The sequence below is a fragment of the Lissotriton helveticus genome, chromosome 6 (genome assembly GCF_964261635.1).
Source record: "Lissotriton helveticus chromosome 6, aLisHel1.1, whole genome shotgun sequence".
Lineage (NCBI taxonomy): Eukaryota > Metazoa > Chordata > Amphibia > Caudata > Salamandridae > Lissotriton > Lissotriton helveticus.
Window position 1 is genome coordinate 1,548,402,489 of NC_136067.1, and position 18,142 is coordinate 1,548,420,630.

At 41.7% G+C, this 18,142-nt stretch overlaps 1 protein-coding gene across 5 annotated transcripts in view; it reads left to right on the top strand.

Moving 5' to 3' along the window:
- Nucleotides 1–18,142, top strand: part of RALGAPA2 (Ral GTPase activating protein catalytic subunit alpha 2) — a 1,907,250-nt gene that overhangs the window by 1,107,577 nt on the left and 781,531 nt on the right. For all 5 annotated transcript variants that reach the window (XM_078649331.1, XM_078649327.1, XM_078649328.1 and 2 more), the window contains one exon: nt 3,297–3,405. In XM_078649331.1, coding sequence (XP_078505457.1) covers nt 3,297–3,405 — 109 coding nt within the window. The remainder of the gene's footprint in view (nt 1–3,296; nt 3,406–18,142) is intronic.

Consider the following 18,142-nt stretch of genomic DNA (forward strand, 5'->3'; position numbering starts at 1 on the left):
ATTTACAGGCATAGGGCCACTATAATTTGGATAAATGTGCAAGCATGCGTTTATAAAATTCTTAGATAGCACACTATTGTATGGTCGTATGTAAAGATGGTAGAAGAATACCTTGTAGTTCACGGCTTGAGCGGTGGACCTCGAAGCTGTGGAACCGGGTTCTAGTCTCGGCAGGGACACTTAACATCCTGTGATTCTGCGCAGATCACGTAATCTTCCCGTGCAGAACAAAATTAATGTGTCCGTGTGTAATGTAACTGGTGCTCATGTAAAGCGCTCTGATACATTTGGGTCAGGTTTGTGCTATATAAACTCCCAAATGTTTTTTTCATTTTAAACTGTTACATTTTCATTAATCAGTAGTGGTGGTTGAAACATTAAGGAGATTTCGGCAGAATACCTGGACATCTCTGCCGCTCTCTGAATGGTGCACAGTGATTGTGTTCCTACCCCTTGTCAGTCAAGCATGGACCATTTGTGCGAACCTCAAAGACGCAAAACACGATAAGGCAAGTTGTCAGAAAAGCAGAACACCTGAATGATCACTAGGGTTTGTGTCCTGGGCCTCCTTTGTCATTTTGTGTTTAAAGCATCTTTTTTTTATCTCTTCCTTTTGTTTGGGTCATGGCAGAATCCACCTGTATATGGGCAGATGACGTTTGAAACCCCCAATTGGGGAGGGAGACCGGGGTCCCAGGCCAGGAGGAGACAATGTGGGGTTTTAAGTGCACCGTCGCCCAAGCGCATGTTACTTTTGGAAGCTGGGGGTGGTGTGCTGATAAACTTTGAGACCCACACCGAGAAACAGCATTGTCGCAGTGCAGGATGGCAGGCAAGGCGGCTAAGAAGGGGTACATTTGTTGGTAAGGAGACACACCAGCAGGGCGGTGTGCAGTAGGAACGCCACTCACGTGGGAATGCCTTATGGCAGGGTGAGTAGGCCGGGGGTGTGGCGGGGGGAAGCAAGTGGAGACAACACCTGCCGTCCTGACCCGCTGAATGGCAGGGCACAAAAATGGACAAACAAGGTAGTTAGTTGGAGCCTAACTCCAGGGAGAGGCTACAACCCCATGCAAGCAGCGTGAAAATCAACAGGGAACTTTATGACCCCATAAAACGGCATGTATGATGGCCTGAACAAATGATGGACTGAACAAACTAAGGGGTGTCACAAGCAGCAAGCAGATAACAGATCATGATTGTGATATGTCAGAAATGATTTGTGACCTCTCAGCCGTTGTGACTTATGACGTGTCACTTGATTTACGAGCCTGATTTATGACTGCCAAATGGATTTATTAATGAACTGTCATGTCTATGATTTCTGAGCTTGTCAAAATGATTTGACATCCCGTGACGTCGATTCATGGCCTGGTCATATCGGGCTGTAATGCAAAAAGTAAGTCATACATGTTATGCAAAATAGACTGTGACCAACATCTACAGCAAGACACAAGACACCCACTTGCTTGGCAAACTATTGAAAATATGTGTAAAAAATGACATGCATGGCAGTTTTGGGAGTGGGCCCAGTGCAGGGTTATGGAAATGGAGGACGGTGTTGACCTTTTTATCGAAAACGATTAATTTATTTATTTATTTGCGGGTTTATAAAGCGCTTGAATAAACTCCCAAAGGAGTATCTCCGCACTCAGAGACAACGGAAGCAAAAACCAGGGCAATAATAATACAGGACTAAGAGTCATGTTTGACTAACCTCATGACCTAACTAGTTAGACCTGAAACATAAAGGCTTTCAGTTTTTTTCTGAAGGCAAAGTGATCTGAACACTGCCTGAGTTGGAAGGGAAGATTGTTCCACAAAATGGGTCCTACCACTGACACAGCCTTGCCACCCTGTCTAGTCCTACTAATCTTAGGTACTCTTAGAAGCAACTGATCACTTGACCTAAGGGTACGTGTGGGAACATAGGGAACACATTTTTTTGCCAAATAGGAAGGTCCTAGGTCATGTAATCCTTTATGTACTATACAGCATGTCTTAAATTTCACTCTTTGGCGGACAGATAACCAATGAAGTTTTTCCAGCAGAGGTTCGGATGGAGACCTGGGGGGAGCATTGAGGACCAACCTGGCTGCGGTGTTCTGTATCACCTGCAGTCGGTCAAGCACCTCTTCATTAGCAGACACCAGGAGACCATTACAGTAATCAAGCTGGCTGATCACTAGCGCCTGAACCAAAGTCTTTCTAATGGAGTCCGGAAGGAGCGGGAATACCTTATGGAGGAGTCCTATCACATGAAAACAGGACCCCACCGTATTATTTCCATGTTGTTTTAAAGTCAGCTCCGGCTCCAGGCGGACCCCAAGGTTCTTGATTACTTGTTTTGGTTCGGGAACTGGCCCCAGGTCTAATGGCCACCAATCAGGGGACCATAGTATCTTGGCCTCACCGAAAAGCATCACCTCTGTCTTACCAACATTACACTGAAGAAAGTTGGAAGACATCCACTGGGCTATTGCTTTCATCCCCTCGGAGAAAGATTGTTTAACCTCCGGGGTCAAAGATTTAAATGGAAAAAGCAGCTGGGTATCATCAGCATAAGACACTGGACAGAAACCAAAAGCTCTCGTTATATTTGCCAAGGGGGCCACGTAGGTGTTAAAAAGAGTTGGGCTCAAACATGAGCCCTGTGGCACCCCCTTAGTGATCTTAACCTCATCCGACCGATTTCACAGCACTAAGTAAAGAATGAAAAATTTGAACAGTGAATGAAGGAACTGCTTACTTGATGAATACTCCTAAATCACTATCTGTATGGATTTACCATACATTGCAAGATTCACATGCATGTTTACTAAAGGCAGTGGCAGGAATAAGCACATTACTTATGTATGAACTGGGAACACCTACAAATCTGGAAGGTGTGCAGGGGAAGTGGTTTCTGTGCTGGAAACAAACATCCCTATGAAGAAACCATACATCTGAATAATCGATGCACAGTAGAACACGTGGAAATGTGTGCCCATTACTGTCCAGTATTTGGAACTATTTATGCATGTTAGTGCACACGAAAATGAGACTTGTACATTTACTTTAGTTCTGTTGAAATTCTGAGAACCCTACACAAGTCAGCAGTTTGCTCCTAATTTAGTAGTAACCCAGGGGTGAAAATATTTGACTTTTTTTTTAAACTTTTGTGAATAAGGCTGTATGCATTTCTGTTGTCGTTTTAATTAAACGCATCTCTTCCAATTAAGAGAATAGTTAACCCACAGCAGCCATTCTTGAATGCTTTACATAAAGAGACAATGTTTGTTTTTTTGTTTGTGAAGGTGCATTGCTGTTTGCTCCCTTGGACTCTGGGTATGTGAAGAACTGATTCAGTGTACGAACCACCCCCAAGTCAAGGATGCCATAAATGTCATTGGAGTAACACTGAAGGTATGTTTCTTTTCAGAAGCTGTGGAGTTGTTCTTGCTGTTTGTAAATTGTATTTGTTTTGCGTCTCTCCTGCTCTCCATTCTGCAAAAATTGGTAAATTAACCTGACAAAAAGCAAAATGCAATTGGAAAAGCCTGTACTTGAGTTTTTTCATGTTGAAATGATTGAAGAGTCCAGAGCTGTACAGGGAAATTCAAACACAATCGCAAAGAACTAGCACAGGACAACATCTACTGAATTTCTTGAAAATAATAGAGCCGGAGTCTGAAAAATATTCATACCTCTTCACTTTTGCCGTTAATTTTCTAAATTTCAGGAGTTCGCAAACCTTTCCAAGAGTATTCCTGGGTATGTTATGTGAATTTTGGATTAACTCCCATGCAGCACCAGTTCTGCATGTGTAAGTGCATAAATGCCTGTTGATTAACATAATTTAATTTTGACATTTCTTCCCTTCTGAGAAATATGTTTGCCTTGAGAAAAAACCCTATTCTAACACCCCTCCAATATTGAAGATGCTCCTTCCCCATTTCCACCCTGGAAATTGATTCACTTGTGCCCTTGATAGCCGTACGCATGTGACTTTTTCTAGGGAGCGCTTACTGATCTTCCCAAATTTTCCAGGGGATACACACCATGAAATGTCCATTACTAACTACTGGTAGGAGATTTAGTCAGGTGTTCTATTACAACATAATGAGGTAATACAAACCTTGATTCAATTTTTGAAAATGTGTTTCCTTTCAACTTAAACAGTTTAATCAACTCAACATCAATTTGGATCAGTCAATCAATCAAGTGTCTTATAAGCGTGCCGACTCACCCATAAGTGTCTCAAGGCGCTGGGGGTAGGGGGGAGAGTTGACTAATAGTTCCTAAAGGAACATGAATAATTACTAAATTGCGTTTTAGTAGAATTACTTGTTGTTGGATTGTCCAAGAAAGATGTTCATAAGTGATCCTACCTTTCGTATGCACAATAATTGTTGGATGTGCAAGACAATAATTAGTCGAGTGTCACTAATATATTCTTAATAACACCTTGTGTTACACCTTTCTCTGCTTTGCTCATTAAAGCAGTGAGTAAAAAAGTTCTTATTTATGTTTTCTACGTAAGTGTACACAATTAATGGAAGTGAGTGAAATCAAGCAATAAATTAAGATTTCTAATTTTTTGATTTGTGTTCTGGGCAAGACAATATTATTTAAATGATGTTGGTGTCTATGATGGCTCTGAATATTAAAAGATTATACCTGTATTCCAGTTACCATTCCCTGAGCAAATAAACCATCTATCTGGCTGAAGTAGCAGTTGGTAGCTGAGAAAGAGAGAATAACCGCTAAATTAAATTTTCGAGCTTATTCGTGCAAGTTTGAAAAGTAACTGATTTGAAGCCTTGTCAGTTATAACTGTTCTCTTTATAGTCGAAGTGCAACTGTCTTTGGAGAGCCACACTGGTTTTTATCTAGCACACCCGCAAAGAATATCTGATCATGTTCATTTCGTTTATAGTGTCGTTGTGCCCGGCATGAACCCAAGAAAGCCGTTGTAACTGCTACAAGGATGGTGTAGACTATTTTTCTGTTGCCGAGGCTGAGCTTCGGGTCTAGTGCAGCAGCATGTTCTGTTTTGGACCATTGTAGGAGGCTGGCTTAGTAAATGGTGCACACTTAGTTAAGTGAAGCACGTTGCACTAATCCAGGCAACCCTTATGGTGATTTTAGTGGTCTTAGACAGAGGTTCAGGGGCGTGGTTACAAAATGTGATTCTTTCAGAAGAGCTGGGATTTTGATCATAGAGTTGCAGTGCACTGCCTAATTTTCCAGAAAGTCAAGGTTGGGGGGGGGTTAGCTAAACATATATTTCAAAGTACCTGTAACCACTGCACTACAAACTACGTTTGGCTAACCTCGTAACAGAAATGCTAATGTATCTGTTTATAAAATTAATAAAATACTTTGAAATAAAGAAAAAGAGACAATCTTTCTAAATGGTATGTCATTTCATTTCCACTGTTACCTTATGAAGAAGTACTCCTAAACACAGTGGTATGTGAAAGTGACATTAGAACTGCCATAAACATGCTTGGTTTAGGTAATACTCCAGGTCCAAATTGATTTACAGATAAAAAACTTCTCAAATTCCACTTTCTCATATTTTGTCAGAGTCTGCAATCCTAATATTAAGGGAAAGTGCTCCCCACAATCTGTAAAGGATTCTCAAATAATAGTTATCCACAAAGAAGGAAAGTGCCCCAGTGTTGCAAAATGTTAGAGATCATTCTGCTTATGAATATAGACTATTAAATCTTGAACAATATTTGGGCAAATTGATTACAATGCCAAATTACAAATTTAGTGGCCTTTGGTCAAACAGGCTTTTTAAGAAACATTCATGGTTTTAATTGTCATTTAATGTATAGTCATCCTATAAATTGGCAAATCGCATCACTTTTCTATTGCACTAGTCTAGATGCCATATAAACTTTTGAAATAAATGTTTTTTTTAACACAAAGTTTATTGCAGTTTATTGATAACACACAGGTACGTTTCACAGTGGCGATACAAATTTCAGTACAAAGTATTATACTTCCTACATCGGAATCTGTTCAGTGTTATTCACAGTGGTACAATTCACTTCCTGCAGTTTCAAACACTTCCTCCCTATCCCTTCCCCCATGCGCAAGACGTTGTCACCTAATTGTAGATGTATGACTGTAGAGCAGTGTGAATCGAGAATACTGTGTCAGTATGTGCATTGTGGTGGATGAACGGCTCTTTTCTCCAGTGCTACTGTATGATCTGACATAAGAGCTAGGTAGCATCCCCACTGGAACGTTCATGAGATAATATATTGTAGTCATTTTAGAGGAGCCGTGAGGCTAAGACTATAGAGACCCATTATTTGACGCTGCCTTAGGATCAACAGTTGTAATTTGCAGTTACAGCTCTCCCTCGTTCACATCTTCTTGTGCTTTGAATGTTTCTAGCAAGGCATCCCATTCAATTGATATTGGTCTTTTGCACAACCCTCTATATTCTAATCAACGGATGACCCCGCTTTCGGCCAGACCCAAGTGTGCCACCTCTTTCTGCTATCGAATAACAGAGGGAACCTGTGGAGATTTCCACCATGTAGTCAACAGCCGTTTTGCTAACGGTAAAGCCAAATCTGCAAAACATGTCCTTACTCTGGAGCCTTTAGGTCAGTGATATAAGATATAAGCTAATCTACATTGTTGAAATGTGTGCCAGTAGGCCTGACTGGTAAATCCTAGGAGTGTTGTCCCAACGCTAGTCCAATAATCAGGCAGTGGGGTACATGCCCATGGCATGTGTGTATGTTCTGGTGTATGACATCAAGGGCAGGCCGAGGTGGCCGTGACAAACATTGTGTTGATTCTGTGTGGTGTGAGATATGCCCTATGGAATAAGGAGAATTGAATACATTTAAAACTTGAGTTGCGTGAAATCTTTTTGAGATGTTGCAGGAGAAAGGTCCATTCCCTGTCTGTTACCTCCCGGGTAAGATCCGCTTCCCATTTGGTTTTTAAGGGAGCTAGGGGAAACATGAGGTGGGCCCAAGATACAGCCCACGCACAGATCACGTGTCTACAGTGTCCTATGTGTGTATCACCTGTAGTATTTCATCTGTTTCTAGTTCTCTCCTATCTTTTCAAATAATAATTGTTACTTATTCAGACTCCTGATTCTTCTTATTCTTTGAGAATCAGTTGGTGAAGCTCTTTTGTCCTTTTACCAATATGGGATGTCTGTCGTTGTTACCAATGGAGAGTATTCTTCACCAGTCAGCAATGGAAAAGTGTGTTCCCTCCCCCCTTTTTGTTTTTCCTTTAGAATGTCTCAAGATTGCAATCAGAAATGGTATAACATTTCATTGACTACAATTTGGAAATTTCAAGTACAGTGTTTCCCTCTTTTACAGTGATAAGCGTGTGATGCTTTGCCATCCTAAAGGATCAGTACTTTCTCTAAAGTTTCCATTTCGTAGCAAGTTGAATAAGCCCTGTTGATTCTAGTATGTAGCGAACAGTAGTACCAAAGTCTTAAGTAACTGATTAATAAGCGCTTTATAAAATCTAAAATCATTACCTTGCTCCATGGTGCTAGCAAATACCCCTTGAAAAAATCTAGAGCTTTCTTAATTATCTATCCCTGTCATTGTGGACCTTGTGGCAGAAATAGTTTTATTTTTCCCATTCCAGCATGGCCACCAGTTCATTAATTGCTCGACTCCAATCCATCATAGTGTACAGATTTTTTTAAGATCAATTTCTGTTTAATCTTACACTCTCTAACTGTTTTAGAGGCCTGAACCTGTCACATGTCACAAACACTCCCGTAACTGTTTTTTGGGCGTAATCTTCAGGCCTTGGAGCTACTGATTCTTAATCCCTGTTTTTGCTAGATGTTTCCTAAATCTAGAACTAGACATGACCTGTAGTTACTTTGGGTCTTGGATCTTGACATTGCCTGTTGCTTCCTGCCCAAGGTGGTTAGAATATTTGGTTCCAGCATTTCCCTATTTAAGACACTGCATCATCAATTCTTGCCAATGTGGTTTTTTATGCCACTGTTTTTCCTTCAATCGGCGACCATTCTTGTAGTGGCAGCTGGCATTTCACGAGGGGTGGTAGAGCAGGTGGGACATTTAGAAAAAATAACAATTAATATAGCTTACCTGTGATAGCGACACAACGTCCTCCTCAATGGTCTTCTCAAGGCAGGCTCCAAACTTCCTTTGCCACTGTATCCACCTATTAACACTAATCTGATACCAGATATTGGGTGGCGTTAGAGTGACCACCTGTCCGTAATTTGCACAGGCTGTCAGTAAATTATCACTCGTGTACGTTGCCCCTGGTCCATGTTTCAACGATCGACATTTGTCCATAATTTTAGTCTTTGTGCTAAAAGGCAAAGGTTAACTCCGAACTTTGAGATCCTCATCTGAAGTGGAGAAGGAAAGGACCTCTTGTACTGTGATCCCGAGAGAGGGAGAGAGAGATAAACTTGAAACAAACCTTATCAGGGTGTCTGCTGCCGAAAAAAAAAAAAAATGTGTGCAATTGACTAATCTGCAATTGAAAGGTTGATTGGTAGCCGGCATTGGTGTTAACTGATGGAATCTCTTAAAGCTTGTTGAAGACAAATATTCTTTTTTGTTTGAGAGGGTGTTACCAACTCATCTGTAGTAAGTCCTTCTAAAAGATAGTTATGAAAAATGTTTGCTCCAAACACAGTCTGCCTGTTACTAAAGGCTATAATTGAGCGAACTTTTCTTATCTTAAACCCAAGTTTTGTTTGCACATTCTGTGGCAGCCTATCTTCTACTGTGTGTAACGGAAATGTAAAATAATGATATACACATTCACGTGCTTTCTCTCACAGACTGGGACCTCAACAAAAATACCCAAGTCACTATTTGGCACTGCACTAACCAGGATTCAATTCTGTTGTTCTCTTGTTGCACAAACAGACACAAGCAGTGATTGCATTAACCAACAGAGGTTTCATAATGTATAGTAAGTACATTATTTCTGTCTGGCTAGGAGATCTGTGGTGACTCCGAGCTGGGCAGGAGCTTTGAATATGCTTAATGCATCAGCATTTAATATTTAAAAAAGTCAATGTTTTTATGGCTCAAAATAAAATGAAAATGTTTAAAGCATAAAACAGTAATATGTTGAAAGAAAACAAAATATGGATTTCCTGTGAACATAGCAAAAAATCGTTTTTAATGATCAACATCCTATTCGTAACTCTTTAGTATAAAGTGCCTGATAAATGCAGGACCTGAATTGTCTAAAGGTTCCGTATATGGTTAGAACCTCAGACTCCAAGGTGGACGTGGCTTGTAACTAAATCAGAAACTTGCACTCGGGCAGGCTGACAAGGTTAGACCCTGGCAAAGTAGGTCCTGTATTAATTGACCATTTCCCTTATCAACTTGCGCAAATTCTATTTCTGGGTAGATCACTTTTACCTTTCAGTGCCTCCTTTTCCTTAATGATAAAATTTGAAGCAGAAGCCTTTAAATTCACATTACAAGGGCAATCCAAAGACAAGTCTCACTGGTATGTGGTCAATAGTCTACAAAGATACCACAAACTGCATTGTTTTTTGACTCACACAAGGCGTTCTCGCTTGTAGGGCTACTGTTCCACATCAGATTTTTCATGATGGCATATTCAATCTCTTCGTGCCAACGTGAGCAAACTGTGTGATCCTACACTATTATTTTTCTTCACTGTGCCTCTTTGACCATGATCATCATATTATAAATCACCGTCAAATAATGCAGTTGAGAATGCGCACTGAACACAAAACTCTTCTATATAGTTTAAGGGACCATATATCGGTCTGTAGCAATAAAGGCTTTTGAGGAGGCACAAGAAAAACTGGCTCGCCCTTGAGTCATTGACAAAATGTTCAGGGCATAAAGGGTCTGGTTCGCTAATTCTAAAAAAAAAAAGCCTTTCAGTGCACTAATAAAATCTAATATGCTGAAATGAAGCAATCAAAAACATGCTTTTTAAAGTCAAAAGATTGTACCTCAGCGCTAATTGCTATACTAAAGTAAAATTATGTGGCATTCAGCAATGCGGCTGCAGAGCACAAGTGGTCCTGGCTAAGAGCTGTTCTCTTTGATTTCCCTGTCGTTGTTCTTCCATAAAGAATACAACCCTTTTGTTTGGAATTGAGCCACTGGACCCAGAACGGAAGGCTGGGCCTACTGGCAATGTGACTGGGCCTACTGGCAATGTGACTAGGCCTGGCCCCTGCCCTTCCTTCGCCAGTTGTGACTTTCTGCAGTGTCTTCGATGCAGGTTTTCCCATACCTGCGGGCAGGCATCCTATAGATTTTGAGGGTTGGGAATTTCGACTACCTATCTGATGGGGGATTCATGTGCTGGCTATGTTATTTTAATTTATTATGAATTTCTAAAGTGCTTCTACTCCATAAGGTCGCTTGGCAATCAACTGGAATGTTGGTCAGTGATACAAAGAAATCAAGAGAAGAGGAAGGTTTTAAGTTTTATCCAAGACATACTGGGCTGGTAAGTGCATTTCAGATATCCAGGAAGAGCGTTCCAGTGATGGGGGGGGGGGGGGGGGGGGGAGGGGGCTAAAAAGAGAATGGTTTTCCACTTTAGGAGATTTTTCTACCAAAAGGTTGAGCTAGAAGAAAAGATGTTGAGGAGCTCAAAGAGCAAAGGGGGATATATTTCTTATTTTTTTATGACAAGTGAAGGCAGAAAAGGGGTTGACGAATTTGTGAATCAGTCATAGGAAAGCTAGGTGAATGATAGATTAGCTTAATGGAGATAGAGGTTTTCGATGATGCAACTATGGTGGTGGTCAAATTTCAGCATACGTTATGGCTAAACATGGAGTTTTTATAGTTCCCCTATGATAAAGATAGGGCTGAGCTATACTATTATAAGGTTTCTGGAGTTTCACAAAACTCTCCATTTAACAAGGCAAATTTGGTATGGTGGTAGAATTGAGAGCTGCCTCCGATATTGGTTTATGAATTCTGTTTCGTGTGCAAATGTGGTCACGTTTTGTAACCCTTAATTAAGTCCAGCTATATGTGAGTGTTTATATATGAAGCAAACTAAAGAACATACGCGTTTTAGAATTGCGCAACCTCCTCATGCGTGTCTGTAAATGTACCTCAGTAGTTGAGTTGTTGAATTTTGACCCTTTGTCCTGATTTTTTACAGTCACTGCCCTGAATTTGCCTCCTTGTGAGGTGGTCACCCTAGGTGGCGTTGATGGACTGTGAGTGCAGTCAATAAACATGCGAGTAAAACAAAACGCTATACTGGGCTAGAGCTGTTCTTTCAGCAATTTAGTGTCAACTGTTTGTGAAACATGACAGGTAAAGACTTATTTTCTTGGTAAGAAGGTGAGTTTATATACTTTAAACGCTAAAAAGTGTACACATTTTTATAGTTTGTGTGGTAGGTTGTCGGCAGGGTTCAATGTTGTTTCAATCAGAAAAAAAGCTGGGTTTTCAAAAATAGTTTCTCCATAATTGCCCGGCCACCTTATTATTCTAAATGTGCACTTGAAGTTGCCGCCTTTAAAGGAAAGGCTCCCTCGAATGGCGGTGGCATCACTGCCCACAAAAGAGTGTGAAGCCCACAGCATGCCGCTTTGTGTTTGAAGGGCTGAGACTTGAGGGAGGGGTCAGCATATGTATCGAGCACGCGAGCATTCGCGCCCAATCTTCAGATCTATACATAACTAATGTTAACACTGAGCAGCTCTTGAGCGTCTGTGCATTAAAGGCACGGATAATTACAAAGTAAAAAACACAAAACAGATTCAAGCGCATTTATTTAGCATTTCCAGACCGAAGAACAAAAGATTTGCCTTTTTAGGCGTCTGAATTAATTCAAGAATATGTTAGTAGTGAGACGTCCTCCCAGGCCTTTGATACGACTGTCGCATCAAATAAAATGCGTCAGGCAAAGGTGCTGCAGAGGGCCGCTCTCCTGGGCGCACTTCTTTTTGTTATGCCGTTCCATCTTCTGACAGAGGGCCCTCTTGTTCTATCCGAATATTTATAATTAGTGCCCGTTTAAACTTATTTGCTGAATATCTTTACATTTGCATATTTGGAAAGCATTTAAAAAAAACGAATTGGTAGAGTGCACTTTTTGTAATAACGTGCCTGCTATGACGTCTTTTGAATTCAATAACAGGGAAAGTAGGGTGTTTAGTGAGCCGGACTCATTTTTGTTCTTCTTTGGAACTCTTAAGGCTGGCATGAGAGGAAATTACCCCAGTGCCCTAGACAGCTATACACACCACAAATAATGCACTCTTATGCGCGAAAGGAGCCGTCCCCTGTCTTTTCATAGGTTTATGTTTATGTTTAGGAAATTTGTATAGCGCGCAAATACCCTGGGGTGTCTCAGCGCTTGTAGACTATGAATGAGGACAAGGGAGGCGCTGGAATAACGAATTATTGATTAACCCCTTCCGTGCGGCCGCGATTCCCCCCCCGTGTGCTGCCGCCGAACGAACAGCCGGGGCCGTGACGAACCCCAGCCGTCATCAGCAAACGAGCACCGTGGAGAGTGACGGCTGGGGTTCGTCACCAGCATGGAAGGGGTTAAAAAGCCAGGTTTTTAATTGTTTTCTAAAAACCATGAGGGTGGGACTGGTTTTGATGGGGAGAGGAAGAGAGTTCCAGAGCCTGGCAGTGGCGACCAGGAAGCGCCTATCTCCCCAGGAGGATTTTTTTGTGTGCGGGACTGGTAAGAGGTGGGCTGAGGAGGAGCGGAGGGGTCTGTTAGGGGCATACATTAAGAAAGCTTTTTTTAGAAAGAGGGGTCCTGAGTTGTTGATAGCTTTGTAAGCGATGCAGAGTGCCTTAAACTTGGTACGGCTTTTGATAGGCAGCCAGTGAAGCAGGCGTATGGCAGATGTAACGGATTTGAATTTGGGGATGCCAAGTAAAATTCTGGCTGCCGCGTTTTGGACTGATTGAAGTTTATTGAGGACTTTTTCTTGGGCGTTGAGCAGGAGGCCATTACAGTAATCGGTTTTGGAGAGGACAAGGGTGGTGATGAGATTTTTACAGCTGATACTGGGAGGTAAGGAACTAATTTCTTGATTTTTGTAAGGGTGTGGCATGAGGAGGAGACAACAGCATTTACATGATGGTGGAAGAGGAGTTTATCATCGAATAAAACCCCGAGGTTTCTGACCTTGGGGACGGGTACTGGCGGGGGGCCCATTTGACTGGGCCACCAGGTGGAGGACCATCCAGGGGTAAGGTTCCCAAAAGTCATTACCTCGGTTTTAGGTGGCATGGCGAAACCAGTGACATTTTCTAACGAAATAGTCAAACTTTTTCTTAGCAAACATGACTGACATCTTCATGTGAAGTCCTTAACCAAAGCGAGACAGACCTTGCAACACATAACCAAAGTTCTGTGACCTCTTGGTAAATGCAATACAGGCATTTGTGGTTTTTTTGTTGTTAAATTATTGCTTCTTTATTTGAGGAGATGGGGTTCTAGCCTACACTATTCCCATAACAAATGATTTATATTTTAAAATAGTGGAGTTGCCACGCTAGGAACCCTGAAACATTTGCGGTCATAGCTCTGTGGAGCGCCTCTTACATCCCACTGTTTTACCCTGACTACACATTGATTGGTACAAGAAGGGGATGTCTAAATCGGATACCCATTACCAGTGTATTTGATTTTGGAATCGGCTGTGAAGGACAGAATTCCGAAACCTGTTTTGCGAATCAACTTCAAAGACTGCACTCTCAAAAGACAAAGTGATGATGCCTCATGATCGCTTAGGCTAAAGATCATGTTTTCGTTGTGATGTGCCACTTAATCCCATCGATGGCCCCTCCTTCACTGATTGTAATTCCAAAGCCATTTCTGAAGACATTCCAAAAACAGATCTGCAACTACATGAGCAATGGGTTGGGGCAGAACGTGCAGTGCAAGGCCTTCAAAGTGGGCAGTCCCAATATGAAGTAGTATATGGCTTTATGGACTGCCGCCCTGCCTGTCACCCAGCATGGACCAGTGCTGTGGTGCTAACCGCTTTGTTCAGTTCCTCAACTCTGGTCAGTCTTACTGTTTAAAACTTGGCTAACCTGCTTGACCCACCGAGGTCAGGAAAGTTGTAAATATTGCACTGGCAGAGGCAATCTATATTGAACACATAGGTCATCAAGATTGCTAATAAATGGTTATTTTCATTAAAATGTTTGATGCTTCGGCATTGAAACAGGGCAGCCATTGAATGGGTGTTAAGGAATAGCTATTCTGCAGGACCATCATACAATGTTGGTCAGTAAAGGATCTACTACTCTGTAAGTAGAGACGTGTATAGAGCCTGATGAAGTTGTAGATGCGGTGACCATTCATTCAATCTGGATGCAAAAAGCAAAGAATCCCTATCAGCAATAGAAAAATGCATCGGTTGTCTGTTGTTTTTCTCCAGGAAGGTTTCCAGAATAAGTAGAAGTATAACTCCTAAACACTTGTCAACATTAATGATTAGGCCCAAAATGCAAGACTCATGGAAATAGTTTTATCAAAAATCTTCTGAAGCTCCGACAAATAATGGAACAACGTTGCACAACTGTTTTAAAGACTCAAGCCAATCACATTTCATAAAAGCAGTCACCCATTGGTTTGTTCCATTGTAGGGGGGACATCATTTATACTTCCCTAAGACAGGACACATTTCCATGCAAACTGTAAACTTGGAAGATGGCACCAATTTTAAGGAAGCCAAATGCTGGCTCAGAGCTCCTAGCAATCTCCAGACAAGTAACAAATTTATCCTGGCTATGGAAAGTTGAGAAATGTCTTTTATCCTCTTCTATACAGGCAGTATTTCAAGGGCCTTTGCAGTACATGGCTTTACAACTGTTAAAGTGGTCTTGCAAATGGTTTATGGTATGGAGATTGTGTGAAGATGTCAGAGGAAGCGGTGAAGGAATTGTGTTGGTGGTTGGAAAACTTGGAAGCTTGGAATGGGTGAGTGATTTTTGGTACAAGACCAGCTTTCGTGTTGATGACAGATGTGAGCTTGTCTAGATGGGGAGCATTGTGCTCCACTCTGGAGGCAGGTGGGGTATGAAGCAAGATGGGACATACAAATTATTTTGAGATGAAAGCAGAAAGTTTTGCATTGCAATGTTTCAAGTCACTGTTCCAGGGTGGTTCCGTGCTTCTCAAGATGGACAATATAACATCAGTGACATACATAAACAAGTTAGGAGGAAGCAGATCAAGGAAATAGACAGAGGTGGCAAAAGACATACGAGAGTTTTGTCTGGAACACAAGATTGTTTTGCAGGCGCAGTACCTGCCAGGTGTGCAAAATTTAGTGGCAGATTGTAATTCAAGGACCTTGTTAGATTACAGCGATTGCAAGCAGGATGTAGTAGTCTTTCAAGAGATTCAGTTTTGTCAGGGTCCTTTGAAAGTGGATCTGTTTGCCTCCAAATTGAAGCATCGGTTAAAGGATTACCGCAGTTGGAGGCCAGATCCAGGTGCTCTGGCGGTAGATGCATGCACTAGGGTTATGCTTTCCCTCCATTTGCTATGATTCAGAGAGTGTTGTTAAAGGTGCTGAGGCAATTCTTTCTGATTGTGCTGGTGACTCACATTTGGAGTTTTCAGGCATTGTTCCCTTCTGTGCTGGAGTTGGCGATGGACAGCTCTTTTTCTAATCAGGGCTTACAAAGGAATGTTGGTAAGAGTAGAAGGGATAGAACATCCTTTATTAGAGGCAGGTTCACTCAACCTTCTAGTTGACAGGATTTCAGGGGATCCAATAGATTCTGAGCGCTTTCGCAAATAGCTTCAGAGTTACTCAAAGAGCAATAGGCACCTGGAACTCGGAAGAGGTATAGGAGTGCATGGTCAGTTTAGCTACGTTGGTACCTGGTAAGGGATTTGGATCCTGTGGAGGTCGATGAGATGATGGTAGCTAATTGTTTTGCAGAATTGTTTGAGAAGGGTTTATCTTGTAGAACGATAAACTGTTATAGATCAGCAGGTTCTGCAGGTCATGCTTTGGTGCAGGGTATGTCTATAGGAAAAAGTCCTATGGTGTGCAGAGTGATGTAATGGATTAGGTTAAAAAGACCTCCTAAAGCAGCGTATAATTAGGTGTTGGATGTGGATTTGATTTTTAAATTGTTTGAATGTTGGTCCGCAAAAAGTTTTTGGGTATTGAGAGAATCAACATGGAAGTTGGCAACTTTGTTACGCATAATTTCTTAGTGTCAGATGTGGGGGTTCTTGATATTAGCTCTAGGTATTATCAACTTCAGGGGGTTCTGTTTGAAATCTGGAGAAGAACCAAGACATTGTCTCTTTCAGTTTTTTATCCTAGGTTTGATGCAAATCTAAAGCTTTATATTGTCAGTGCTTGAAGGAGTAAGAGAGTAGAGTGTTGGAGTTTAGGGCTCATGGTGTAGATCAATTGTTGATATTGTATGTGAAACTTTATAAAGGGGTTTCTGCTGCTGCTCTAGCTAGATGGGTAAAGTCAGTTATGAAGGAAGCAGGTGTGATTTTAGACTTTTTTTATAGCACATTCTGTTAGAGGTGCAATGGCTAGTAAGGCATATGTTAATGGTGGAAGTCTTCAAGAAATTTTAAAGGCAGCTGATTGGTCGTAATGCAGAGATTTTATTTCAAACCTATAGAGCATGTTGCAACTAAAGTATTACAACGCTTTGAACCTTCTTAATTCTAGCCTCCTGTCTTGCCATAAAATGTTGATTCTCATAGGTTTACTGCATAAAGAATCATGTTTTATTAAAGACAAAGAGGCTAGTGTTATCCTTGCTCACGCCATGTTTTCTTTTTGGGCTTGGGAGTTTGGGATGTCGGTTATAGGGAAATTTCTGGAAATGTTCTAATTATTCAACTGTTCCTTATAGTACATTTGTTATAAAGCATGATATAAGAAGGTTTGTGTCTTGAGGATTGGTATTTTTTTATAATAAGATTTTTTTCCTTACAGAGAATTAGGATTCGTTTATGGACATTAGCTTTTTCATTTTTTTCTGGTTTGGATAAGGTTACATTCGTTACACGGAGAAGAGATAAACAAAAGAGAGAGAAGATGGCAAACAGCAGGATTATATGGGACATTAAAGTTCTCATTCTATTGTTTGATGTACTACGTTCTATTCTGAGGTTTTTCTTTGAAGTGTTTGCTGCTCAGAAGTAGCAAATAAAGGTATAATGCATAATGCTAGCATCCTTGTCTGTAATAAAATCATGATTCTCTATGCAGTACACCAATGAGAATCGGCATTCTGAGAATAAGATCTCAAAAGTGACTGTTAAGTACATGGCTGTCACACTTTCTGGGACACCTGTCTGATTTTCTGTTGCTTGGTGGATTTAAAAAAATCAGTCTGGTACCTCACGCCCGAACGCCTTCATCAAGCCAACTCCCACATCAGCGACCGCTGTTGGAGAGGTTGCGGGGCATTGGGCACACTGGAACACCTACTCTGGAGTTGCGATTGCATACAGGGGTACTGGGACACGATAATAGATTATATAGATTCCCACCTGGATACCCAACTCCCCCGGTTCCCTGCTTACATCCTGCTGGGGCTGCCCAAAGCTCTGATGTATCCCCTGAAGTCCCGGAGGGGCCGCCTCATAGCGATTGCATTGGGGGCAGCCACAAAAAACATCTTAGCACACTGGAGAACCCAACAGGCCCCACCACACACAGGCTGGTTGCACAGTTATGGATGGTGCTTGGCATGGAGAAGCTGTCCCTGGTACAGTCTGGACGGGGCGACGAATTCCCTGAATTGTGGCGCCCCTTCTTAACGCTGCTCACAGGGGAGTTCCGTGAATTGAGACGTCCCAGATACTTGCGCCTTCTCAGGCTGGCAGACACTCCCATCCCGGAACAGAAGACAACCAAGGGCATACGACGCCACAAGCGCTAATACTTATCTCATGCTCCTTATTCCCTTTTGGTTACAAATTTTTTGGGTGGACAAAGGGGGGTGGGAGGGGGGTGGGACACACTGCATTGTTTATAAAGATATATGTGGCCTGCATTGCTGTCCCGCACCAGCGGGCTCTGATTGTACTCTTCTCTCTTGCATGGACACTTGCCTTGCTAGGCTTGTTTACCAGGAAATGGCCATATTGTCTTGATTTTTGTGAAAAC